Source organism: Anas acuta, chromosome 10 (assembly GCF_963932015.1).
Source record: "Anas acuta chromosome 10, bAnaAcu1.1, whole genome shotgun sequence".
Classification (NCBI taxonomy): Eukaryota; Metazoa; Chordata; class Aves; order Anseriformes; family Anatidae; genus Anas; species Anas acuta.
In genome coordinates this window covers 3,425,788-3,453,596 of record NC_088988.1, presented here as the reverse complement: position 1 = coordinate 3,453,596, position 27,809 = coordinate 3,425,788, and the positions used below count along the sequence as shown (strand labels likewise).

General features: G+C 44.8%; 1 protein-coding gene across 2 annotated transcripts; it reads left to right on the top strand.

The window, feature by feature from the left end:
- CRISPLD2 (cysteine rich secretory protein LCCL domain containing 2) lies at positions 1-26,656 on the top strand. Of its 2 annotated transcripts, none has more exons than XM_068693378.1 (15): positions 1-340; positions 4,372-4,695; positions 10,155-10,273; positions 11,987-12,119; positions 12,226-12,341; positions 13,978-14,078; positions 15,486-15,644; positions 16,391-16,451; positions 17,050-17,116; positions 18,110-18,240; positions 18,387-18,430; positions 18,886-18,958; positions 19,563-19,638; positions 24,001-24,134; positions 26,124-26,656. In XM_068693378.1, exons 2-15 carry the CDS (start codon positions 4,453-4,455, stop codon positions 26,176-26,178), a joined length of 1,512 nt encoding a protein of 503 aa, XP_068549479.1. In that variant the 5' UTR covers positions 1-340; positions 4,372-4,452; the 3' UTR covers positions 26,179-26,656. The 2 variants fall into 2 exon arrangements, with proteins under 2 accessions (XP_068549479.1, XP_068549480.1); XM_068693379.1 differs by lacking the exon at positions 1-340 and adding an exon at positions 2,113-2,264.
- Positions 26,657-27,809: the final 1,153 nt, after the last annotated feature.

Genomic DNA, 27,809 nt, shown 5'->3' with positions numbered 1-27,809 from the left:
GGTGACTCTTCAAACCGCTGAGAGATCTGAAGCGAAACCACTCAGCTCCTTGCTCCTGCCTCCTTTTCTTCCCATTTTTTTTTTTTTTAACCAGGCCGATTGCCAAACAGGATGTTCCAGAGTTGTCCTCTGCCTGGAGAGCATAAATACCACTGGGGAGCTCTGCGAGACCACAGTTGGTTCTAGCTGCTGAGCTGAGACCTTGCATTCCCTGCACCTCCTTGGGCTTATTTCATCCATTTCCCCCTCCTCATTTAAATAGTTCAGCTCTATAATTTATTTTCCACAAGCAGGCTTGGAGGAGCTACAACTTCGTGGGGACTTGGAAGTGCTCGGCAAGGTGAGTGTAAGCTTTGGTCCCGGCTTCTGAAATGTGGTTTGGGTGTGTGTGTGGGGGAGAAATGGCTCTGTCAAGTGGGCACAATTTTCATAACTTCTCCAAATTGCTCCCTGCATGGTATAAAACAGCACAGTGCCCTCTGAGCTGCACTGAGGGGTGCTTTGCAGGGTAACGCAAGGTTTATACGCATTCATCTCGAATGAATGGGAAGAGGTTGCAAGTAGAGGAGCAGATTGCCACAGATAATTAGATAGATAATAGATAATTTTTATTTGAAATAATATTTAAAAATTATCTAAGGGATGCTGTAGCAGCTTCCATGACTTGGCAACCCATAGGCATATCTAGTCTGCTCCAGGAAGCCTGTGTTTGTGCAACTCTGCTCCAAAGCCCTGTCTAGAAGGAATTTCACGATGTTGTCACATGTTGTGTCTGTTACCAGTGGGTTTTCTGTGTGGTTTTGCATAGAAACTCACCCACTTGAGTTCTGTGGGAAGGATTGTAATGACAGATCCAGATGTTTTTGCCCATGGCCTTGAAGATGCGGGATTTGTGGTGTGCTCTGTGCAGACTGTGTTATGTCCTGTGTCAAGGAACTTGTCATCCCACTTTTCTTTTGAAGCCAAGGCAATATTTTAAAGCATGAAACGTGTGGATCTCCGTTAAGTGGATGACCTGGCATGCAATGCATGGAGCACACTGTGGCTTTGTCACTGGACTGCTCTGCACAGGTTAAAAGCTGATCCTAGGCAAACTCCCTGCTGCTTTGCTATTTCAGATGCTCTGCTGGCATCCCGTGCTAACTCTTGCATTTCCCTGCAGTGTCAGCTTGCCCCAGGTATAATCCCACAGGTGTCAGGGTGTTTTGGCTGCAGGCTTTACCCATAATGAGGAGTAGAGACACATTTGTGTACTTCCCCAGGGAGGCAGCTAAAGACCAACAGCCGCTCGGTGCTAAGGGGAGGCGAGGACGTAAGGAAATGCAAGAGGCAGCGCTGCATGCCAGCCTCCAAACGCTGCCAGCCCTTCTGCTTTCTGTGACATGCAGGCACCATCCCCGAGCTGGGGAAATAGCTTTCTGAAAATAATCTCTTCCAAAGTCCGGAGCTGCTTTTTAACTTCCTCAGCCCCCAGAGGAAGGCCTCCCCTTTGTCCCAAGCTCCGCCGTGCCTTGCAGCGTATTCGGGAGTCGCTTTCTGCCGACTCACTGGTTTCTGATTGCTCCCAGATGTTTACCTGGCACCAGCATCAGGGGCCTGATGCGTTTAAAGGGAGGCTGCGCTAATTCTTCTCTCGAACCTTTGAAAACAACAACAGAGACTTGCTCAGCTGACCATCAGCTGATAATTCTCCTTGAATAATGTCAAATCCCAACTCAAATATGCTTTCAATCTTCCCTAATGAGGAGTTTTGAGTGCAGCCCCCGAGGCTGTGCCCCAGCTCTGCAGGGCACTTGAGCTGGCTGAGCTCTAACACATGGCCCAGTGTTTTGTTGCACCTGGACATGAGGATATTAGGGGAGGCAAGCAGATGGACATCTGAAATCAATGAGGGCTTTCTGAAATGTGAGCATCTATCTGCTGCTTCCAATTAATCTCCGGGAGGGGAGCTCTTTGCTCCCTGTCCCACTCCCAGCACATCAGCCTTCCTTTGGATGCTCGGTGCTGAGCGCTCCCCACCTGGACCCAAAGCAGGCGAAGGGGCTCGAACACCCAAAGTGAAAGAAACACTAAAATTATTTAATTTTAGAGAGGTGCAAAACACCCCTGCGCCTGCAAGGGAGATAGAGGGAGGACCATCCTGGGGCATAATGCACCATCTGTTGCAGGGCTCCAGGCGCGTTGGCTTGGTCGCGGAGCCGTGAGTGGGGCAGATCCTTTGGGCTTTCCGGATGGCCCGGCTGATTTTTCAAGCTGCACTTTCTGTAAGTTCAGTGTTTGCCTTAGATGGGTGGTGGATACGGGCTCCTATTTAGCGGAGGGCACCCAGCCAAATGAAGGGGTACAACTGCAGCCTATGTTGGCCGTCTGTTTCTGCCCGCTCTACCTACAGGGCAGGCTGCAGTTAAAATTGCTCACACTAAATGGCTGCATTGTGAAGGGCCGTGGCAGCGCATCTATTTTTAAACTCATAGGGAAGTGCCTCAAAGTAGGAATTGTTGCCTGAATTTGGGTCAGACAGTCTACAAAAGCAACAGCTCATTTTGCCTCCCCTACCTCTCTTTAGTCGGGTTAGAAAGCTGGGCTCCTGCTCTGGGGAAGGCAAATGCCAGCAAAGAGGGCTGGGAAGAGGATGAGGTTACAGCAGGGTTTGTCCCCAGGCCACCAAGAGCCCTGTCTTTCACGTGTGCCCGGTGCTGGGGACATGGCACGTGTGTTCGGCTTGCTTTGCAGAGCCAGGAATGATGAGAAGCTGTTACCTAAACTTAACAAATTATATCCCTGCATTGTTCTACCGAAGCAAAGGCTTAATGCTCTGCCTGGAGGGTGACAGATAGCAGCTGGTTTTCATCCTGCCTTATTACAGTAAGAATCCCCAAACAGGGACTTGCTTTTATTGTGCAGACACCCTACACTTTTTCCTGGTGGGAATTTTGCGGGCTCCCCGCCTCTGCAAAGCACTTTTGTGCTAGCTGCTCTCCTCCACAGATGCTGTTGGTTCTGGGGAACGGGGGTTTTGGGACTTTATATTTGAGAAACTTTTCCAGCTGGAAGGTTCATCCCTGCCTTGGCCAGCTTCCGACTCATCCTGTCTCACTGTGTCCAGCCCCGTGTTGTGGGGCTGAAGCTCCTGCTCATCTGCAGCTTGTTTCCTTTGTAGGTACACTTTCAGCATCTCTTTCTAACAGCATTGTCAAAACTAAGCCCTAACCTGGTGTTAATGGCAGAGATGGGGAAGCTTTACTCCAAACTATAGCCTTAAGGAGGGAGACTTTGTGCTTGCACTGTCTGCATGGATATTTATTGCCTCTTATGGGTTGACTCCATTCTGGTAGCTCTCGGATCCTGCCTAAAGAGGACTAGATGCTGCAGAGCCCTGCAGCAGCCCATATTCCCTTCCCTGAACAGCTCACGATCCAAATAAAGCCAGCTGAGACGCACATGGCTCACTGGACCGAGAAGTCAGGGAGGGGGGGAGAGGAAGGGAGGAATTGCTAGGAAATAGCAGGTGGAGAGGGAGCACCACAGAGCAAGAGCCTCACAGGGAGGGGACAGGGATTAAGTGCAGCCATGCAAATGACCAAAACGAGATCATCTCTGAGTGGGTCAGCCCTTGGAGCTGGTGCCCAGCGAGCGTGCCTGGGAACGCCTAATCTTCTGGCTGGGGGAGGCCGGGTGCTCCGGCTCCTCTCCTCGCCTGCCATAATTCATCTGCCTGGCTGCGCACCCACCCGCCGTAAGGCACTGGGGCAGCGTCAGTGAGAACACCCCAGTGCGTCATTCACCAGTAGGAATTTTGATTGTTCGACGTTACGATGACATTTCACATAAACAGCTGCCTTCACGGAGTCTGGCTGCTGCTCAGCTGGATGTCTATTGGCAGAGCGGGGCCTCCGAAATAGCTCCTGCTCATGTCTGACCTCGACGATCTGGCTTGCTGGGAATTTTACTTTCCCTTTTACTCATATCCGTTCTCCACTTTAACGACCCTTTGGGGGAAAGTGGCTGCAAATGGCTCCCTCTCCCATTTTTAAGAGGCATAGGTGGGATTATTCGGAGCTGCTGGGCATTGCTGGGTGACACCTGCACCCCTGGCACCCTCGGTGCAGAAGGCACTCGTCACTGTGCCCAGCTAATTCTCACTCCCAGACCAATGCCAGTGGAGCTCCCTGGGGTAATAAGCTGAGTCCCCATCATCCGAGGTTGGTACTCAGGTCTTCCCATCCTTGCAGGGAGCAATAAAAGCTTAGGCTCTAAGAAACATTCATTTTCAAGCGAAAATCCGGGTTGTGTGGTTTCTTTGGCGGGGGTCATACTTGCCAAGAGCTTCTCTGGCACTGCTCTCACTGCCTGTTTCTTCCCCAAACCCAGATCTGTGCTGAGCCTTAGGAATCCCAGAAAGGAAACCCTACTGTTGTCTTCATCACCGCTTCTGCCAGCTGTAGAGGAGCCATGAATCTTGCCCTTCCCTGGATCCTGCCTCTTGGATGCATACTGCTCCTGGCCACCACAGCCAAATGCTTCGTCTTGACCAACTCGAGTCACCTAGAGAGAATCTTGAGTAAATATCAGGATGGGGAAGCTCACTCCAGATCCAAGAGAGCCATTTTATTTTCGGACAGACAGGAGATATTGATGCTCCACAATAAATTAAGAGGTCAAGTGTATCCATCAGCCTCCAATATGGAATATATGGTGAGTACAGCTTCTGATACCTAGCTTAATTTTTACTTAAAAATTCCTTATGGTGCAAGAGGTGCAGCAAATTTCCTCTAAAGTAAGTTTTTCTCAAGAGGTTTCCTGGAGCAGTTTAATACCAGAATGAACGAAGCTTCAGATTATTGGACTGTTTTGGTTGGAAAGGGCCACTAACGGGTCATCTAGTCCATCCGCTGCATAGCTTCAGGACTGGTTCCATTATTCATAAACGAGCGTCTGGCCCAGCCCTGGACACATATCCAGTGATGGCAATTCCACAGCCTGCCTCAGCAGGTTCTTCCATTACCTTAATGTCATAAAAGCATCAAATTTTCCCTAGCGTTTAACCCATGTTTTCCCTGTCCCAGCTTTCATACCCTTCTGGTAGTGTTTTGGGATGACACAGTCTGCTCAGAGAAACCTCTGATGGTTGCCATCAGCTACCACCACCCAGCGCAGCAGATAGCACCTGCCCTTTCATTATATGCTGATCACCAGAGATTATGGCTGTGATGTTCACAACACTGCTGGGAATCTGCTCAGCTCTTTAGACAAGCCAGGCTCAAGGAATGTGGCTCTATCTGCAGAGAAGTTCAGTCCCTGGAAATTGCTGGAAAGGCTCTGGGGAGTTCAGAGGTGGATGGGTCAATGCTGTTGGCTTTCTGCAGCTCAGGAAACCGAAATAAAAGTTTGGTCAATGTATTCCCCCACTTCAGAGGGAGAACTTAAAAGTATTGGTATGAAATATGCCTTTACCATCACCAATCCAGATGAATAGTTTTTCTTCACCTGATGCCAGAGACCCTACTTGGAGCTATTTTTGACAAGCCTTCAAAATATTGTGGGGCCAGAAAATGATGTAGGCAAATAATTTTTTTGTGCCTTTTCCCGGTGTGCAAATATAATTATGACTGAAAGTAGCCTGACTTCAACTGCGTGCTCTTGCTGACAGATTCGACGACTAATGATTTGTTAAGACCACGTTTAAAAGGGTAGAAGGAATAGTACACTGAATGTAATGCAAAATTGTTTGCCAGCTGTGCTGAAATGAATACTGCAATTGGAAAATTCTGCCTTTTCTGATTGCAGGGGAAAGGAAAAGGGAAGGGAGAGCAGAGGACAGTAAGGAAGGGCAATTGTTCTTTGGTTGCATCCTCCTAGCAGTCACGCTGCTGGTGTTGCATCCCGCTTCTGTCAGAAAGCACACGCCTTTCTAAGAACCGGTGCTTTGTATCTCTCTTTCTCAGCGGGCTCTCATTCTCCTGCAGGCAGCCTGTAGGATGCTGCCAGGGAAGAGATGATTTGATTAATTTCCAGAGAGTAAACACAAAGCATGAGAAAGCCAAATGTGTTTTGGTTGGCTCTGAGGATCTGAGAGGGCTGCAGTTGCGGAGTGTCCACTGGCCGACTGCTATTTACGCTTGCAGCGTGGTTGCGCTTTTATGTTTGTCTTTGCTCAGTGTGCTTTTCTAGTGGTTTTATGGGCGATTGAGGGCAAATGAAAGGGCCTTATATGCTGTGAAGAAAGAAGCTGAGTATAAGATGGTGCTACTTGGAAAGGCTATAATCAGTCTTTCAAGTATTCATGTTTACCCAATATTACTTGGAAATGCAGTGTGTATTCTGAACGTGAATTTCACTTTAATCCTTTGTTCTGCATAGGACATTTCTCATTTGGACTTGCTTAAGAGGATGGTCTGTCTTCAGTACTGTACATAAACTTTTCCCTTCTCCTTTGGTGCCAGTGGGGAGCGTCACAGGCGACGTGTGGCACTAATTTGTGGATAAGGAGGTAGAACATGTGTTCTTGGCCACCAGCCTCCAAACCCTGCCTAGTGAACGTCCTCTCTCCCAGCTCCATATCTGATGTACTTAAGTGATCTGGAGCGGCAGAGGCAGCTAATATATACCAGGAAAAAAGAGACATTTATCTACTACAGCATGAACTTTAGTCAGTAAAGGCTATTAATAAGAAAGCAATAGCACAGTGAGTACCATGACTTATCTGGAGATCAAAAGAACTGCTGAGTATGCATATAGGATAAAGGTAAAGTGGAGTGAAGAAGTGAAGAAAGGAACAGTTCTGCTGCTGGGTTTGTGTAATTAATTGAAAGCTCGCACGTATATTGACAATTAATGGAAAATGAATTGTAGACTCTGACATAGACCAGGCACGAGCAGTGTTTATCTTCCTGATGAAGTTGCTCAAATACAGAATCACCTTAACCCTCTAGCAGCTTTATGAGCGGCACTTTCATTGTGCATATAGAGCATATAACAGCAGCCATAGCAGTGGGTAAGAGCCAAGACTAAAACAAACTCCTTATTAATGAGCCCAGAGTAAAAAGAACATAACAATTCCTCAGGCATCTTGACCTTTTAAGATGGCTTAGTCAGATGGCTTTCAGCAGTGACGAAAGGCAGAAATCCTTCCTCTTGTGGAAGCTCAAAGACAGATGGATAAAACAAAACTGTTCTCAGTAAGGATTGTGGGAAGGAAAATAGTTTGTTTTCATGTAAAAGGTATCCATCCTTCCTCTGAACTGTAGGGCGGTGACTTTTCTCGTTGGGATGGGATAGTATTTCTGTGTGGATTAGCAAAGCACTTCCAGCTTCTGCCAGCTGTTGTCAGTCCTGGACTCTCATGCCACTTGTAAGAGTAAACTGCCAGTGCTGCGAGAAGTCTTAGCTGGGGAGAAAGATGAGAGAGGTGAATACTTGTAGTTTGTAAACCTACAAGCTAGTTAGGCTGAGTATATAACTCCTTATGGGATATGTCCTTACTAAATCTGAACCCTACAATATGCATTGTAAGATACATGTGCAATGCTTGTATTTTTCATGTCCGGAGTGTACCGTGTTTTGAAAAGCCACTCCAGATTTGCAGGAATAAGAAAGAGGGGTCCATGTACTAAATTACTTGGAATCCTATATACCCAAAGGCTTTTAACAACCTCTACTTGAGAATTCCCTCCTATGGACTAGACAGGTGCTTTCAAAACAAGGTAGCTGCCTGTCATTACAGCCTGATAACAGAAAACATCAATGTGAAGGCGGGAAATCTGAATACAAACTTAGCCTGGTGCTTGGAATACTTTCATGCCATGTACTTGTTGTCCTCTGAACAGTGAGAAGCAGCTTTGCCAGATTGTTAGAGTGGATTTAAGAAACTGAGCATAGGCAAACAATGCCCCTCTGGCTTCAGTAGTCTTCCTAGGTACTGCTTTGAATATTGGCATAAAGAATTCTTGCAAGCATAGCTGGGAAAGTCTGAAATCTGTTTTTTTTTTTTTTTTTTGATATGTTTATTGCTCTGAAATTATTCCAGGCTCCCGACCACATTCATGTCTGAGGAGAAATAGGCAAATAACTGCTCTAATTTAAATGGGACGGCTTTGTAATCCGATGCCTGCAGAAACGAGCTTCTCTACTCATCAAGCACAAAACCATGCAAAGATGTAGCTCATTCCCAATTGCCTGTTGAGTGTCTTTTGTCCGAGTTCATTTATTTTATCCATAGGCATCAAAGGAAGATGTAACACACATGTTCACATCAATTTCCATTTAATGGCCTATTGCTCATAACGTCGCTGCATTAAATTAGGAGATTTGGAACGTCTCTGCCTTTCGGGCTGCAAGGAATAATGCTCTGCTAGAAAGTCAGAAGTAGGAGCAGTGTCTTGGGAGAGTTTCTGTGGCTTATGTGTTGGATGGGAAGGCGGGCTGTGGCTGGTCACTGCCTGCTGCAGAAAGTGGGAGACCACAAAAAGCTGTGTGTCTAGGCACAACCGCAATAGTCTGCTCCAAACAGAGGTCTGGAAATGTGTACGTGGTGGGTCAGATACCACGCACCTTCGAGGTGTTGGAGGGCTGAGGTGGAAAATGGTTTAATTCCCTCTGTCAGAGCTGTGCCCGCAAGGGGGTTTGCAGAGTGACGTGAACTTGTTCGGCCACTGCTCAGTTCAAAGCCAAGCTGGAAAGCTCAGAGCACCCCTGGGATGTTGCTGGCTGTGCTGTGTAATGATAAGCTGTTCTCAGAGCTCTGGGCTGTAAGCTCGGTTCAATCAGTTCACTTTTCCTTTACAAAGATAGTGTGGATGCACAGGGTTCTGAGAGACACACTGTTTTCCTGTCCTTTTAACCAGGGACGTGCAGTCCCTCCTCATCCCAGCTGTAACTGCCCAAGACTCTGTTCAGATGGTTGCTCAGAATGAACAATTTTTGGGTTTCAAATGTCTGGGAGCCTAAATGCCTCCCAGGTGGGCTCTGACAGGTCCTTTGGTGTGTCTGAGATCAGAAATCACTTTTCTTACAGAGAAGTTAGGACTGAGGAAGTTCAGCTGGTTATGATGTCCAAAGACATCTCTCTCTGGAATGTGAATGGGATGGAAACATGTTGCAAGGCCTCATTTTGGTTTTATTTGAAGAGATGTGCAATAATATTTTCATCCCAGTGAATTCTGCTTAGGACTGTTCTGAACAGATCAGCTACCACACAATGAATTCAGGGCATTAGCTATTGGATCCAGCAAGTCTGGCCTTTGAAACAAATACACTCCTGGGCAGTGAAGCCAATGAAGGCTGTTGTCCTATTTGTCATTGTGTCGTATTTGAGCTCTCGTTTGGCTTGTAACTGAGTGGTATTCAGTGAAGTCTGATGTCTTTCCCTCAGTGGCAGTATTAATTTGTCACTTCTAACCTGATGCCTGTTTTAACAAGAGCTTAACAGCTCTGGGGCTTGGCCGCCTCTGGGAGTTTGACTGAATCCATTGGTGGATGCAGCGGTTATTCAGGAAGGAGAAGGGGAGGAAGGAGTAAGAGCCTCAGACCCACACTGGCACAGCAGCTACATAATCCATCCCTTGCTTGGGGGACTGGTTCAAAAAACTTCAGCTGTGCTCATAGTGGAGGGCAGGTGCACATCCACAGCTGGAGTCCCAGCTGATGGGAAAGCCAGGGAACGTCCTGGTATTAAGGACAATGGATGGAAAATTGTATGTTGGGGCACTTACTGCATAGTATGTATTAAAGACCTCAAATATAGGTGTCATGAATAAGCATTGGGATCTCAGATTTTTTGATTATTACTTTTTGTTGACTGATTAGAAAAACACCTGTCAAGAATGTCTTACTGTATTTTAGGGTGGAGAGTCCAGGTGTGTTCTTGAGGTCTTGCCAGGTCTGTTTTCTCTTGACCTATCCAGACCTTCTCTTAAGAAGCATGGCATCAAGGACAAAAAGTGCCTTGCATTTCCATGGCAGGGACATTTTGAGAAGCTTGCTCTTAGGTCACAGCACATCATTAAAATGCGCCAACCTCAGAAGGACAGATCAAACCCCAGGAGTGAGCTGTAATGTAGTCTCTTTTTCTACTAATTGCTGTTGATTGGCTCTCTTGATCTAACAAACTGAGGAGAAACTGATCTGTTCTTTTTTCTTCCCCCTATCTGCTGCAGACCTGGGATGAAGAGCTGGAAAGATCAGCCCACTCTTGGGCTCAGAAGTGCGAGTGGGAGCATGGGCCGAGTGACCTCATCCGGTCAATTGGACAGAACCTGGCGGTTCACTGGGGCAGGTAAGAACTGGGAAGCTCCTCACTAATTGCAAAGGGCAATTTACGGGCCCTCCCAGCCAGTGTGAAAAGTCTGCCTTGCTCCTGATTTAATTCTTCAGGTTTACTCTTACTGTATTTCCCATAAATATTTACTCAACTCCTAATTTCTCTTTACTGAAACCACTCTGCAATTTTATTTTTTTTTCATTTTCCTGTGGAAGATTTTTAACTGAGAGTTGTTAATCCAGCTAGGAGAGATGAAGTTAATGCTTCCAAATGGATTTGCCTCTCCATCTGATGGTGAAATTTGTTTATTGTCATGCCCCTGTAATCAAGCCTGTTGTAGGCTAAGACTGCTTTATAAAGCCAATATTTTGCATGTGCTCAGCTACCTTAATGGGACAAAATGCTGTTATGCTTGTAAATCAGGTAGAACTTGGTTGAAAGCAATGGAAATTTGCTTGTGTGAAATTGGCCTGATATAGAAATTGGGCCCGTTTTTGTTGGCAGAAATTAAATAATGATTGGAAAGTTGAGTGGTTAATCCATTGGAAACAGTCAAAAGATCAGGCTGTTCTTGGCTCCCCTACAAGCGCTCAAGATGGCCATGGGTTATTGATGCAGGTAGATCCAATCTTGCTCCCACTGCAATCACTGAGAGGAAAAAGAAATCAGATTTATCTCAGTTTTTTCAGGAACGGGCCATAACTTGATTGCCTCAATTTCCTCTTCTCTGAAATAGGACTCGGAAAGTATTCACTTAATGACATCAGGAGATTAATGTTTTTAAAATACTTCTAATGAATGATTTTTAATGAAGAGTTGGCTGAAAGAACAAACTACAGTTGGTAATGATGTCATTTGTATTTCTGACTGCCTGCTTCATGTGAGCTGTTGAAAGCAATAAAAAGTAGTGGGTTTGAAGCGCTCTTCTGTTTTTATATAGAGTTTGCAGAGTGCTGTTTGCTCACTGTGTACACAACGTGCAAAATGCAAATGAATTCCTCCAGATAATTTTAACGCCATTCACGTTCCCCCAAATGGCACAAGTAGCTCAGTGCTGCAAGGTCTCGTGCACAGTTTGCACAAAGTATATGCAGCGTGTGCCTGGGGAGTTGCTGCAATGACAGCGGGTTAGGCGTGCAGAGATCCAAGTGCTCTGCATTAACCTTTGGTGTGATGTGAGTGTGAAAAGCTCACTTGCTTTCAAAGGTCTTACAGTAGGATCTCCTAATGGACTTCCAGATTTAGCAAATTGCCTGGTGGTAAAATAGGTACACGATGGCTTTTGGTTTAAGTTGGTTGGCAAACCTTAACTTCTGTTTACTTTCAAAATACAACTTTCTGCCAAACTAGACGTTTTTTGTAGTTGGGTGGAAAAGCCAGGAGGACATTTCAGGTCAGCAACATTTGAAGAACATGTTAAACCTATAAATAATACAGAAAGTCAGACTGGGGTGTGAATTTTGGGGAAGAAATTACCTTTAACATTTTCAGTGAGATTTTTTCCCCTGATTTTCAGTTCACGATATTGGTGTTTTTGTTTTTTAAGCAATGCCTTCTCAATGAGTGGAACTTGCCTTAATAAATTTTTATATAAAATTAGCAGTCATTTTTAAAAAATAAAAAATAAATTGACTTTGCAATGCAATATGCTGGGAGGCTTCAGGTGCTGTTTGAAAACTTGTAACAGAGGTTGGTGATTTAAGCTCTGCCTGGCCTTTGCTTCTTCAGGTATCGCTCTCCAGCTTTCCATGTCCAGTCTTGGTATGATGAAGTTAAGGACTACACGTACCCATATCCTCACGAGTGCAACCCGTGGTGCCCGGATAAATGTACTGGCTCCATGTGCACGCATTACACCCAGGTAAGAGATGGATTTGTATTTATCCTCTCTGCAGCCCCTCCATGTCCCATTGTCACTGCAATGTGCCCACAGCTTGCTTCTTTTCAATGTGTGCCTTGCCTTGCAGATAGTCTGGGCCACAACAAACAGGATCGGCTGTGCTGTGAACGTCTGCAAGAGGATGAATGTCTGGGGAGAGATCTGGGAGAACGCTGTCTACCTGGTCTGCAACTACTCGCCCAAGTAAGACGGATGGGCTGGGTTCCCTCCAGCTCTCCTAAAACCCTGCGCTGGCAGGTTGCTTAACTAGCCCAGGATCTGGGGAAGAGATTTCAGGCAGTCTAGACTGGTGGTTGTGGCTTTAAATTTTCTCTTTAGACTGCAGCACAGGGCTGGTTCAAGACTTCTGAGCATTGCCTGGAAAACTGAATGAGGGGCTGGGGCCAGGCCGGAGCTTTGATGTTGCTGCCATGGGAAGGAGGAGCAGGAGATGGCAAGGACGGAGCTGGAGAGCACTGCCAAGCGAGGCTTGCTCTCTTTGCAGCTGGGAGAGGACAGGGCTGGTGATTAACGCTGCTGGCCTCCTTTCCAGCAGTAGCCTCTGTACCCCAGCCCTACTGCTGGCACAGGAGAAGTAGGCTTGCTTACGATTAAAACAGCAAACGAGTGAAATAGGGTAATCTCTACATGCAAATGGAATGGCTTGGAGAACATCTGTTTATAGGGCAGAATAGCATTAAGAAAAAAGGTGTGTGGGTACAAAGCTGGCAGCCAAACCCAGAGCTTTGCAAGGAGTTTGTAGCACGATCTGGGCAGCAGCATCCTGTGGGTGTGTTGTGTAAGCCCCTGTCCCTACATAAGTTACTGAGCATGTGAAGTTTGGTGGGATTTAATAACCTGCTCCATGCACAGGATTGTGCCATCCCCATGGAGTGCCCCTCGCGGGCTGGGCTCCTCTGTGCATCATCCTTTCAGCACTGCTGGATGGAAAAATACTCTATTTTAGCCGTTTCTGCTTAATCTCTTTTCTCTGGCATTTGTGTGCATTGTCCTCATCTAGCCTCATAGGTGGAGACAGCTGAAAGAGCAATAACCAAAGAGTTCGGAGTCATGGACTGAACTCCAGCTCCTTGACCCTTCTCAGCCCCTAACAGTTGCAATAGAGGCACTGGAAATATGCGGAAATAATAGGGGCAAGATGGGTTTTTTGCTTCTGGGTAGTTTCTCAAGAAACTGTGATAACCCATTGATTTACTCCTGTGTACTAAATCACAGTATTTGAAGTAGAGTTTAATATAAAGATGATATTGCACACAATTCATTAAGTAAACCCTTAAAATCATCGTCTTGGAGGTGAAATGAGAAGGAACATTTTTCTCATGAGGCTTTCCTGGTCTAGCTGGTTAGTCTTTGCTTAGTTGCTCTGGACTGGGGTGAAGTTTCTGCAGCTTCAGAGGCAAAATTGCTGGCAGGGCTGGGTGAGGGGGAAGCACAAAGTGCTGCTCCGATTCCCAGATGATCTGGAATTGGGCAGGGGGAGGCATGGATTTCTGCAGTTTGCCATTTGGAAATGGTTCCAGATGGAAAACAGAGCAGCTTTTAAATGGCAAGAGCCGTGCTCCTGCCTGGCCTGTGCAGCTGCATGGGGGGGTTGCAGAAAATGCTGGGAGAACGGTGGCTTTGATGCACAAGAAAGCTGAAGTCAAGTGTGGGATGGAAAGAGATGAGACAGGCTGTCTTTTCCACATTTTCCTTTGCAAGTAGAGCAGAAACACTTGTTTTTCCCACACCCATAGTGCTGGTGGCTGAAAGATTTGGGGCCAGGGTTTGGATGGGTATTTGGTTGTCTGACGGGCATACGTTTCTCCCATCCTTGCAGAGGCAACTGGATCGGTGAGGCCCCATACAAGACCGGCCGCCCCTGCTCCGAGTGCCCCCCCAGCTATGGAGGAGGCTGCCAGAACAACCTCTGCTACAAAGGTGTGTGGGGTTTGGGGACGGGATGCTTTGCTCCCAGCACCCTCCTGCCTGGGGGAGAAGCTGGAGCCAGCTTTCACCTGGAAACTTTTAATTGGAAGCAGTCACAGCTTTCAATTACCCACCCTTACTATTTAGACATCTCAGCGTAATGGTAAATCACCGGCTGTGGCTGACACACAAAGGCTCTGAGCTGTTTAGAGTTCCCAGCTCGGATTCAGCGTGAAAATGTGAGCGAGAGCTGGGATGGAGGGAAGTGGCTCGGCGTTTGCGTGGGTTTGGCTGGGGACCTGGGGCGGGATTTCGGTGGCTGGCCCTGTCCTCGCAGGGTTTGTTTGGGAAGGGAATGTTCTCCAGCGCTTACCGGAGGCGATGTGGGTGGGCAGAGCTTGGCTGCCCACCCAGCTCCTTCAGGGGCCAGGGACGCAGTGCTTCCCTCTATTTTTTTTTTTCCTCCCCACCTTGGTTTTCATGGCTGCCAAATGAACACAGCGATTCGTGTCTCTTGGAGGAGAGGAGGAGCTCTCTTGGAATAGTTTGATGGACAGAAAGTGAAAAATATTTTTATTGCTGTGAAATGTCCAATGAAGCAGTGCTGCTCCCTTAGCATGCAGGATTTTCTCGGGTCATGCATCAAGAGCCTTTTTTTTCTTTCTTTTTTTTAATCCCTTCCCATGTGTTTTCCTTCATGAAGAACTGGGATTTCAGAAACAGGCAAGCTCCCTGGAGGCTTGCCCAGAGCAGAAGCTTCTGTTGCTGCATTTATCACTTTTTGCCTGGGGTTGGGAGGAGCCCTTGGGGAGCAGGTGGGAGCTGGAGAGCTCCCTTTCTCCCTGCTGTTTTTCCTCAAAGCCCCTGCAGAGCCACCATCCATCGCCCCCCCCTCCCTATTGCTGAGGATGAAAGCAGGGTCAGGTTTTGTGGAGGGCAAGCTGAGCAGAATTAATTTTGCTGGCATCGTGTCCCAAATCCCTCTGCCTGGCTGCACCACTAGCTTGTTCTGCAGGAGCAGGGGGGCACTGTGGGAGCTTTACCAGAGGACCAGCTGAAACCATGCTGATGGGGGGCGGTTTGAAGAGCAGAAAAGTGTTAGCCACCTTCCCAAATGCCCTCTTTTTGCAAGGTGTTCAGCACTCTTGTTCATTAATTAGTCTAGATCATTGCAAACCTTTATTGCAAGATGCTATAAATTCCGCTTCATGCGGAGCTCACTGGGGAAGCACATCTCCTCTGCTGGTGCTGTACCTGCCCTGGCAATGGTCCTGTGCTGCATTTAACTTCTGTTTTTAGGTTTCTCACTATTTAAAAGCAGATCCTTGTCAAACCAAATCTTCTCCCTCCAAAAAGGAACCGGGCTTCCTTGTTGTTGTGAACACTCTGCAATTATTTTTAATCTTCCTTTCTAACAAGATTACCGTTACGAGGACACCTTCATCACTGAGACAGACGAGACTAACGAGGTGGAGACTCCACAAATTTCAGAGCAGAAACCCGTGTGGTTCCACCCTCCGGAGAAGAAGCCCAGCAAACCTGTCAAGCCCAAGAAAACCTCCCCAGAGACCTATATGAGTAAGGCAGCCTCTTTTTTTTTTTTTTTTTTTTTTTTTTTTTTCTACCAAAAACAGGGAGCAAAGCTTTCAAAAGCCCCTTATGCCTTCTGCATGTCAATCTGCAATACCTGTCTGTTCTTTAAAGTCTGCCCGTTAAGACTTCTTAAGAAAGTACCAATGAACTGAAGGCCCCCAGGTCAGTAAACAATTTAGGAAATATTGGTTTGGTTTCCCATTCAAAAGTCCCTAAATTCAGCAGTTACCCTCTTTGCATTTTTTCTGGGGATTTTGATTGGTTTCCTTTTTATGTCTTGCTTGGGAAGCTTTCTGAAGTTGTTTGTGGAGTTGGTAGTACTTCCTCGGTTGTTTTCTAATCGCTGTTAATTAAAAGAGTTATTCTGAAAACAAGGTGAGGCAAGCAAATGCATCCTTTTCAAGTTTATCTACTAACATCTTGCAAGTCTGTAATTAAATGGAGAATTAGAGCTCTGGCTGCAGACCTCGGGCTGTAAATCAAAGCCTTTGGCTGTCAAATGTTTCTTCCCTGTTAATATTCCCAAAGACACCTGTCTTGGGCGAACAGTTCAAGAGGCAACAGCTCCAGGCTGCTCAGTCTGCAATAAGATTTTATCTTACTGCACTAAAGACCTCCAGGAAAGATGTACAGTGGCTGCCCCTTGCTGCAGCCCAAGAGCAGGCAGTGGCTGTCTCTTTTGTCTTACGGCATAGCTTTATTTTCTTTTTTTTTTTTCTTTTTTCTTCCAGCACAAGTCATTACCTGTGAGACCAAGATGAGAGACAAATGCAGAGGCTCAACATGCAACAGGTAATGTTTTATTGATACCTCTTGGATCAGTGCAGGGAAAAGTGGTCTCAAAACTGGCAGGTTCTTGCAAACAAGGTGTAGTCTATACTACATATATTTTTGCAACTGTCTAGGCCGGTCTCTTTGCAAAAAGCCTTCATTTCTCTCAGTTCGAAGCCTTCAGCAAAGCCTAGCAATAAGGTGACTCAGTTTTCTTATGCAGCTATCATGACCCACAGTTCCAGGTGTCTAGAATCATTTAATAAATCTTGGCAGAGTCACTTTTGAGCCTTTCGTGTGCATTCCACCACTGTCCAAGCCAGACCAATAATTCATAGCTTGTCCCCTCCCAGGCAGTCAAGAACTTCTGGTTAAGGCTTCTGCAAAGAACGGGACAGTTTATCACTTGGAGAAAAAACAAATCCACAGAATCTAAATATTGGTTGGGTTTTTAAGGAGGGTGGAGAAACTGTCTTAAAAAGTAGCTATTTTGCAATCTTGTTTTTAAATTGGAAGAGTTACGTGAAATGAATGGAATGACTATTAAATGAAATAGAGTCAAAGTCTGTTTTTCTTGAATTGTTTTTTCGCCACTCTCAAAGATATATATCTTTACTAGGTATTTGTGCCCAGCTGGCTGCTTGTACAGTAAGGGAAAGATCTTTGGAACATTTTATTATGAGAGTGTAAGTACCTTTTAATAGCTCATAGATGCAATTTGTGGGGAGTTAGTGGTAATAACAGAAATGGGAAATGCCAACAATTCTAGTGTAATTTGGCTTTCCATATTCTCCAGTTGTGGTGCTGTAAACGGGTGCTAATAAAGATTATCTGTATTTTCCTCATCTTAGTGATGAAAAAAGAAGCAGTTTGGAAAGGCAAAAGGACTCCAGACTTGATTTTGTCATAAATGCCCTTAATGCGCAATAAAACCCATGGAAAGTGAGGGATAAGGATCAATAGACAGCTCTTACAAAGTGTTCCTCTTTAGTGTGGGCAACTGTCATGCAGAACAGAAACTTCATACTACAAACACTGTAAAAATGTTGTAACTAAATATTTTGGGAAGATTTGTTGGATCTTGAACTAGCACAATAGTTTACAAATAAGGCATGGCACTGTTTCCCCATCAAAACTCCTGTTGGAGTGAAGGAAGGTTGAAGATGAAAGGGTATTTCTGTAAAGCATGCTTGCTTCCCCATTCGCTCCTTATGTGTGACTACATCGTCCACAATACATCTTTGCCCTGCAACCTCTCTGATTGCAGACAGCCTCATCCTCCAAGTGGTTTCAGCAGAAATATTTTGGGTTTGAATATTCTGTTGAGAACTGGAAATATTTCATACTGGTTGTTAACTTCCAAAGCTGCTTTTTATTTTTATCTTTTTTTTTTTTTTTTTTCCTAAGCTGTATCTAAGCGTATGGTTTTGATACTTTAAAAAAAAATAATAATAAATGTCATTCAACCAAGCAGTGCTTAAAATAATAGTAATAATAGCAAAAGAGTAAGGTTATGTTGGGAGAGGAAGAGTTAGATTCCAAAGGGGTGTATTCAGCTTATTTTCCATTTGGCACTTTGGTGGTGGTTCATTTCTTTATTGCTTTTTTGCCCAGCAGTTGCTCAGTGCTGTTCTGTGAATGAGAGTTATTTCACATACTGTTTGTTGTGCTCTTCCCAGTCATCAAGCATATGTCGTGCTGCAATTCATTACGGCATCCTGGACAATAAAGGAGGGCTGGTGGATATCACGAGGAAGGGGAGGACACCAGCTTTTGTGAAATCTACCAGGAATGGTGTGGAGTCTTTCAGGTACTACCTCTGTGAAAAAAGTGTTCATATTTGCTTTAAATATATGCAGATGTTCAGTCATCTTTTTTTACTCATACACAGACATAGTGATTCAAGTAATTTTAGTATGCTTATTTTTTTAATACATATTTTTTCTTGTTTTGCAGGAAAAGTAAACCTTCAAATGCATTCATGGTTTCCAAAGTCACAAGTAAGTTTTAAGTTTGTGAAGTTGAGAAGAAACCATATTTACTACAGTTTTATGAGATGGTTGAAAATACCACTCCATGCAGTGCTCTTTTTAATTTTATGTGATCATGTCCAATGGCTCCGTACCACGGGTCTGGAAACTACATAGCTACATGGCTGTAACAAAAATACCTTGTTTTGTGGGTCAGCTGCTTTTCTCTTCTGAAAGCTTTGACCTTTTGAAAACCACCTTGTAGTAAGGCAGCAGGACTTCTGTGGGAGAGCTGCTCAGCCCTCTCCTGGGTGCATGCTCCTGGTAAAGGAACGAGTGACTTTAATCCTGGTGCCCTCACCTGGATGTGGGTCTCCGCAGGGGTGCTGCATGCCTGTGACTAGTGTTTTCTACAGCTGCTTGGCTATTGGGTCTAGTAATTTCCTTCTCTGTGTTTATTTCCTTCTCTGTGTTTATTTCCGCAGCACAGACACTGGATTGCTACACCACAGTAGCTGAGCTGTGCAAGTTCAAGAAACCTGCGACCCATTGCCCAAGGTAGCTGCGTGCCTCGAGCAAATTTGTGCTCAGCTTAAATCTGCACTGCTTGGGGCAGGGACAGGTGAACAGAGGAGGAGGGATGGTGAGAGCCCCAAATCTGAGAGCTTTTGGGAACGGTGTACTTCCTCCTGCCACTGTGTTTTGCTCCAAAGTGTGTTTTCAGCACGAGCAGGCACATGGGCAGTGTGGTGGAAAACATGATGAGCTTTTGGGCTGCTACAGTAATACAGAAGTCAGGCTACGTGATCGTGTTTCAGTGAGCCCACGCCTGGAGTGATGAAAGCTGCCTTGTGCAGGTGTCAGTCACAGTAGAGGACAGGGGCACAAATTCATGCAAATCATAATGTGCACAGCGTTCTGCAAAAATATAAGCACTCCCCTCTGAAAAACTCATAAAAGACTAATCCCTCTTTTACTGGTCTAAACCCTTGTGTTTCCAGTTCTGTAGTAACTACAAAAAGTCATTTGAGGGGAACAAATAATTAGATTCACTGTTGCCACCTGCAGACCAGATGCAGGCACTTGAAATCTCCGAAGAATGCAGCTTGCTTTCCTGTTGAGCCTTGGTATAGAGAATAAATCTGAATAAATTGTTTTCTAGGATTTATTGTCCAGCCCACTGTAAAGATGAGCCATCGTACTGGGCACCGGTGTTTGGCACAAACATCTATGCAGATGTGAGTATGCTCCTTTCCCTGATGACCCCGTGTAACACAATGTCTGTATTGCAGGGCGGGGTTTACCCTGTGATTTAGGAAGGGATTAAAACTCCCCATGACCACTGCAGTGTGGGGTTGGGGTAGATGGGGATGAAGGAATAAGTGGCACCAACAAAGTGCAGCAGTGATGGACAATGGGCTGGGGTCAATGGGCTTGGGGAGCCCCTCCGGTTTCTGGTGCTGAGTTCTTCTGGACTTTGGGGTGATGGACACGAGACAGCAGTAATGCTTGCTTGCGTTGGTAAAGCACTGCCTTGGTTTGTAGACCTACAGATGAACACCAAAGGGCTTATATTATATACGCTGCATATACAACCACACTATGTTTTTGGCACAAGGAGTCTGTCTTCTCCCTCCCCTCTCCTCTTTCTGGGAGCTGAACAGTGTTTTTGAGCAATTGGGACACAGCACGGAGCAGTGGAAAGAAAACATGCGAGTTGGTTTTATCGGTTTGTTTTTCTAAACTCTGCTCGTGGGGATGAGCAGAGACTTGATGCTAAAACTAGGCAGAGAGTCATTTTCTTGAAATCTCTTAATATTAGGCCTCTGAAAACTGGGTTTCAACATTTTTCCATTTGTGGGTGCCTCTTTTTTTCCTGTCAGAGATTGTCTTCGGAAATGCCAGCTCTCCCAGGCTGGTGTCTAGCCTGTAGGAACATGCTTTGGGGCTGATCGTGGGTCCCAGTGAGTGCCTGCATCCCCAGCTCAGGGTCCACATGGAGCGTTGCAGACTCCTGAGAAAAACACCCTGGCAAAATCATACAACAGTTTAGGGAAAGCCATTGAGAGAAATGATTTTTAAGTAATTATTTTTTATTTTACTTGGGATCATTATTTAGTATTTATCTATTTTTAAATAGAGACATAAGCAAGTTAGCCTAGACAAGCTCATATGCAAATCCATCGCACAGCTGTTGCCCTGTGGTATCTGCCTCTGTGCGTGCTCTGACCTGCAGGAAATGGGAAATAGTTTTCTTTTACTGAAGACAAAACTAGCTTGGATTACTCCTGAATGGGGTCTACAATTACAAGGTTTTAGGTGAGGACCAGCATCTTGGGCTGGCATTGCTTCCCTATTTGTACTGACGCAAAAGGATTAGTGTCCTTTAATGAAGGACAAGCTCCATTTCCTACCGTCCCCTCTGGTTATTGTGTTTCATAAACTGGGGTATGGACCATGATTTGGGAGAGAAAAAAAAAAAAAAAGGAAAATGTTTTTGGCCACCTCTTAGAAGGCTTGGTTAACCTTTTTTTGGGCTGCTGTGCTAATAGTGTCCTGCAGGTCTAATAGGAAAAACACTTTGGATTTTAGCAGAATGAGTAGTTGGTAGCAAAAAAGATTAAAAGAATCCAGCGGGGGAAAAAAGGAGTTTGAGGAGGGTGTGAAACATGTTGCAAAGGGGAGGTATTGATGGTGATAAATGCTCAGGCTGGAAAGCTGACCATATACACAGGCATGACATGCAGGGAGAATTTGAGCAATGTCCTTTTCTGCTGGGCACGGACTGTGGGGGATGCCCTCTGGGAGGGGATGCTGTGAATTAACCCAAGCCTGTGGCTGAGAAATAATTAAAGCAGAAAATGAGCTGGATGAGACAAGTGCGAGTCTTCTGGGAGGTTTGCACAGCTACACATCTGGAGTGTAGGGCCTTCATGGCCCTGGGGGAATTGTGTCCCAACCGTGTCTTCTTAAATAAGTGATCTAAAAGAAAATGGCCTCTTAGCAAACTTGCTGAAGCACTGATTTGCTAAATGCTCTGACAGCTAAGGAGTCCGTAGTCCAAGAAGTGGTGACAAAAACGCTTGGCTGGTCTAGGGAAGTGCGTTTAGAAGAGGTGAGGTCTAGGTGGACTGAGACGTCCAAGAAGCCGGGGTACTGGGGAGCAGTGGCAGAATGACAAGGAACAGCAGTCAGAAACACAAAGGGTTTGTGGAACAGGGATATAGAGGAGCCTTGAAATCTGGGGTAAATGAAAAAAATGCACTCAAATATGCCACAGGAAAAGTTCATGCCCAAATCCCAGGTCTGTCCACTGAATGGCATCCTCCCAGGGCTGAAATTAGCGGCGACAAGTAAGCTGCTAGGGAACAGAAAATGTTGCTCATGTTCCCATGTTGTGGCTTTATGGGTCTGTAGGGATCTCTGGATTATAATCATCAGTAATGTCACTGAAGATGGTGGGAGTGTCCCTGGAATGCACAGAGGTACCATCAGTAGGGGGACACTCAGAGTTACTTCTCTGGGGTCAATTACTTTTGACCTCGCATGGTCAACCTCATGCTAAGGTTTCTGAATTGGAAAAATGAGAGAAAAAAATGTCTCTGAACACATGACAGTGCTGAGGAGGTAGCTCAGCTCTTGTTGATGTGAACAGAGACAGATTTGGGGAATGCTGGAACTGTGTGAACACCTAGGGATCTTTATTGAGGCTGCACAAAAGCTTTTATGTTTTGCAAGACGTTGTCGCTTGCCTGGCTCTTAGTGTGCAACACTGCAAGGGAAACACTTCCTCATCCCTGCTTAGGAGCCCGACGGAGCTGGGAGAGGAAATGGCTCTCTACTCTTGAGATAAGGTCCTTTATCCACAACTGTGCTGCAATTAGTTGGAGGAAGACAGATCACTTAACGAAGGAGACCTTTATCAGAGTAATCCAAGCTGGGTAGCTCAGCCCTCATGAGATAGGAACTCAATGATTAAACCAGTCACGCTAATGAAGAAATTATGGGTGATTAAATTCATAGTCACGGATCATTGCTAATGGCCAACTATAAAAAAGTGCTGTCATCTTATTGGGGTATGCCTCAGAGTCCACTTCATCAGAAAATGCTCTCAGAGCATCCCAAGAGACCTGTGTGGTGCTGAGGCAGACGTGAAGGGGCTACGCCATGGAAAGCCATTGCGTGGTCTGGGCAGCTGCTCTACTTCAGAGTTCAAGAGGAATGGCCTTGATTCTTGAAATGTCTCATCCTCCAAAAGCTCTGTGAGCAATTCATCAAAGCAAAGCTTGGACTGTGATAGAAGAAGGCAGTGATCCAACGGAGTGATAGGGGGAGGATTTGGGTAAGGCAATAAAAAGCCTTCTGGTCAAAGCTTTCAGTAAGCAGCAGAACAGCAAGTCCTGGAAAAAGCAGGAATGCCTTGAGAAGAACATCGTTTAGGATGTCTCCCAGTGGAGAGTGTTGCAAATTGATTCAGGACAGTTTAATTTTATGAGCCAATTTTAGATTTACAGATTTCCCACTGCATAGTAGGGCAAATTCACAGTGTATCTTCCAAACAGAGTGTTCCCTTGCCCTTATATAGAAGCAAAATACCAAATTGACTCTCAAAAACCCAGGGAGCTGCCAAGAGATAGTCGATCCAAAGTGATAAATATATAGGGGACAAGGCAAACCTGCCATATATGGCTGTGAGAAGGAAACAGCACGATCTGTATTGTACGTACATGATGGGAATGTTTGCCCTTGGCACTGGTTTTGTAGTAGTTTGGGTTTTAGCCATCAGGGAGTTTATGGGGCTGGGATTTTCACCTGCTGCAGTTCCCTGCGCAAAACTGATTTGTTTGTTGTTGTTCCAGCTTGCTGTATGTAAATCCTTTAGAGGGCTGATGGCCAAGTTTATACTACACTTAAGCCTCCTCTGCTTTTGCTCTGTTTCCTGGATGCTTTGCGAGCTTAGTCATCATTTGTCAGTGTTTTGTGTTCCTCTGGCTCTTCTGACTCTGCACATCAAGGAGAACAGGGTAACAGTGATGCGCAATGGAGAAGCTTTAGTTTTTTTTTTTCAGAAGCGTTAATCTCTCTCCGTACTCAGTGTAGTCTTACAGGGTAATGGGATATCCAACTGCCCCAAAGCTACGCCCCTCTGGGGGTGCAGTCCTCCTGTTTTTTTTTTTTTCTAGACAGGAGCATGTGAACTCTCCCAGATAGCTGGTGGCCATTTAGCTTAATTCAGGACAAGCATTCTGCTTTGCAAGCAGCTGGGAGAATAAGCTTTGGCATGGTGGCTGGTCACTAGCAAAGAGTTTGCACCACCACGGTTTCTCTGTTTAGTGGACCAGCTGCTTGTCTGTCGTGGCAGCACTGGGTCTTACAGCTATTTCACCTCTGCATTTGATACCTGGGTTTATCACATCCCCAGATTTGGTCCATGATCATCCCCAGTCTGCCCATAAGAATGACAGAATTGTTTCATAGCTCTTTGACTCCACTTGCTTTTATTCTCTGTTGATTTTTTTTCTTGATTCTGGTGGAGAAGGTAAATCTCCAGATGTAAAATAGAGATGTGTTGTAAGTCAAAATAACTCAATATTTTTCAGAGCTCCAGTATCTGCAAAAGCGCCGTGCACGCAGGAGTCATTTCAGATGAAGAAGGTGGCTTTGTAGATGTGATGCCTGTAGAAAAGAAGAAAATTTATGTTGGCTCCTTAAAGAATGGAGTCCAGTCTGAGAGGTGGGATATTTTGCTTTGTACTTTCCTCTTATTCTTGATTTTAAGTTCAGTTGTGTGTCAAAGTCAGCAGATATCAGCTAGAAAGGTTGGTGAGTTGGAAATATGACTTAACAGTGTCACTGTGAATTTGAAGATGCAAACAAATAGAGCGTGTTGTCCTGCTCTTACCTTCCACAAGTCAGTAGCTGCTTTCAGACCAGTGCGAAAGGTATGAAATACCATTAAGATATTTTTTTAAAGAGATTAATCCATATTAAAACATTTTGCTGTATACGTATATCATCAAAAATCCACTGTTGTAATTAGTACAGCAATGATTATTGGATAATCTTTTGGAATTAAATTTTAATGAAGAAGAAAGTTCCCAAACTTGCTCGTCTGAAAGATAAATATGGGTATTTCTTCAGCTTTCAGTCTGGTTTAAGGTTTAATGAGATTTCCATTGAATTTTGGTGTGTAGGATGTGTTTGTATTCATTAATTAAATTTCTCTATTCTTATTGAAAGACATGAGCAAATTAACCTTTAGAGAGATCAAACAGTCTTTTAAGATGGGTTTTCCACCCTTGTTCTTCTGCATGGCTTCTTTTGGTCTAACCTTGCTGGTTTCTGTGAACAATTGCAAATCAGTGTTTCCAAAACCTTCCACCTGCACACGATCACAGTGATCGAGTTGCAGCTCATTTAGTCCTTTCTAATTTGCTACTTCTGGTTCAGTTTGTGATGTATTTTCTCACACATCGGTGTGACGGTACTGAGTTCTCAAACTTATATTTGAAAAAATAGCATTAATCACTATTGTGGTGGGTTTTGGTTATTACTGACATGTCTGTCTGCTCTGTGAGGTTCCTTTGTTATAATAAGAAATCCAACTGAGTTTGATATTTATATTCTAACAATGACTATTCCAAAACACTGCTGCAGAGGAAAATAATAATTAAAACAAACAAACAAACAAAAAAACAGGAAAGCTAAGACATTAAATATGAGATTCTTTGGTACAGATTTACCAGAATCAGCTTTTTGTACGTGTGTGATCTGTAATTTGGCAGATTTACTTTGATTTTGGATTAATATCACAGAATCTCCTGCTCATACCAGTTTTCTTCTACCTCTGTCTTCCTTTAATTTATCTTTTATACTGACAGAGAACGTTTTGCTTGCATGACAAACTCTAGCCAAGCTAAGAATAAACTCTCCCACTGGCAGTGACATGTAATATGAGCACCAGGTGCTGATCTAGGAGGTGAGGGAAACCAAAGACGCTATAGCAGCAGGGATGAGTATGAAGGTTTGGAAAGCGTTAGTTACACTCAGCAAGAAGGAGCACCTCTGTGCTGTGAGATGGTGGAATAGCTTTTCAAAAATCAAGGTGAAAACCTTATCCTTTAGGACACTGGAAACAACCTTTGATAAAGATACATGTACAAACAGGACTGGGAACAGGGCTCTTGCCCTGTGCTCAGGCAGAGCTGTTGGGAGCACCTCTGCAGGTGGAAAATGGATATACCTATAGACTGTCACTTAACGTGTGCTGATCTGTCTACTCCCATTGCCAGCACCTGGAGATGGGCCAGATGGGCCCTGGGAGCCTGCCAGCCTATTTGACAACTGGTTTTAGGGAAACATGTTCTCTTTATGCACAAATCTCTGTAAAAGGGAGCACAGTGTTCCCCAGACAAATGCTAGAGTTGTAAAAGGGGCTTTTATTTCTTATTTCCCTGTTCCGTCTGTTGACATTAGGATGTAGATTTGGATCATAAGCATGAAAAAAAAAAGTGAACTCATGAATTTCTGCCTCTTCTCTTTCATCCTTTGTCTTTCTCCTGTCCTGCAGCTGCTCCTGGTGGGGCTACATCAGCACAGACCCAGCATGCTGAATTGGTGCATCCCAGAGAAATTCGGAGCTTCCTGTAGCTCTTTTGCACCATGAGTCCTGCAGTGCCTACATCTGGTTGATTGCATTTTCTTTTTATTTTTTTTTCTCCAGGTTGATTAATCCTTCAGATGGAAATGCTTTCCGAATTTTTGCTGTGAAGCAGTAAATTCCCAAGGAAGGTGCAAGTTTCTTTGGGAGAGCGCTCCGCTGATCTCCAGAGACAGGAAGGCTCCTCTGATGGCATCAGCTCTGAACATACCCTCCTTGCCAATCTCTTTCAGGGAATTAGAAAAGAAAAGAAAAAAAGAAAAGGGAAAAAAAAAAGACCAAAAAAAAAAAGACAACAGGTTCTGACTCAGCTGTTTGCATCTCATCGCACCTGTTCAGCGTTGTATCTTTTTGTTTTGTGTTTTTGTTTCTCTAGGGGCATTCAGCAATGATAAACCATTCTAACTTTCAATTTACAAGAGAGGTGTGCTGCACAGAACTGTGGTGGCTCAATGTACAGCAGCTGTAGGGATCTCGGCGTGGCTCTGGATGGCTTTTTTGGGATGTGAAGCATCTTCTCCGATGGATGTGGTGATATACAGACTCAGAACTGAGTGACGGTTCAGATGCTGGGCCCTTTGATATAAGAAACTGTTTTAAAAGACGCATTGTTTGGGGAGAGTTTGGGCTGTGATAAGGTGTGCTTGCGCATGTTTGATTTGTGTGCTAAAGAAGAGAATATTTGGTATTTTTGAAACACGCTGAGATGCATCAGCGCTGCTGTGTTAGACTGCTGGGGCATTGCATTAGGCTAAGTTGTACTGTGGGGGAGAGGATGTTTCTGCCGACTGGATATCGAGGATTTCTGGGGACTGGAGTAGGGCTCGAGATGGTGGCAGAGACCCACGCTGCAGAAAATGAAGCCACCAGATCATCAAAACAGCAGGTTTAGTGTTTGCTGGTCAAACATTCACAGGTACTTTGCAAGTCTCATAACCCATGAGAAGTCAATGAACTGGGGCTCCTGTGCTGGCACATCTCATTCTATATTACATGCCATTTAAAATAAATCTTCAGTTAAATGCAGCGTATTGTTTTATACAGCAGTGCTGGTTGTTTTATCTGTAGTAGTTAAGTAGTGATAAAGTTAATCTTATTTTTGCTAGGAATCGTTGCATCCATAGGAAGCATGTTCACTTTACCTTCGTGAAGATCTTTGTTGTGTGCGCAGTTCTGATACTTAAAAAGATACAGCATAAATTGGGATAGATTTTTTTTCCCCATTGCTTTTTGACAGCAATGGATCCCAACTTTTAGTGTAAATGCTGTACCCTTGAGCATTTGATATCCAGGATGCTGTTTTGCGAAACCTATAGATGTTGCAGTGATGCTATTTAATGTTTTGTTATTTATGTCTCAACATGCATCCAAAGCACTTCAAAGCCAAGAGAATAGCCTGGTCTGAGCTGCTCTTTAAGGCAGGAGACTCTTCTCTACTTCGTATTGGAAATTAATTTTAGGCTCGGTCTAAACACAAGTCTGGTTGTCTTTTACACACACATACCCAGTAACTTCATTAATCATGAGAAGGCAACACAAACTTTAGTTCTTCAGTTCCTGTAAAATATAATCCTGCAGCTCACTAAATTGATTGTAATATTCTATAACAAATGGGAAGATATTTCACTCTATTTGGCAGATGTCTCATAGCCACTCGTATGCTCAGGCTGTGCTCAGTTTAATCTAGAGAGTTATAAAAACAATGTCTTCAAGCTGTTTTAAAACACAGACCAAAACTGTTAATACGAT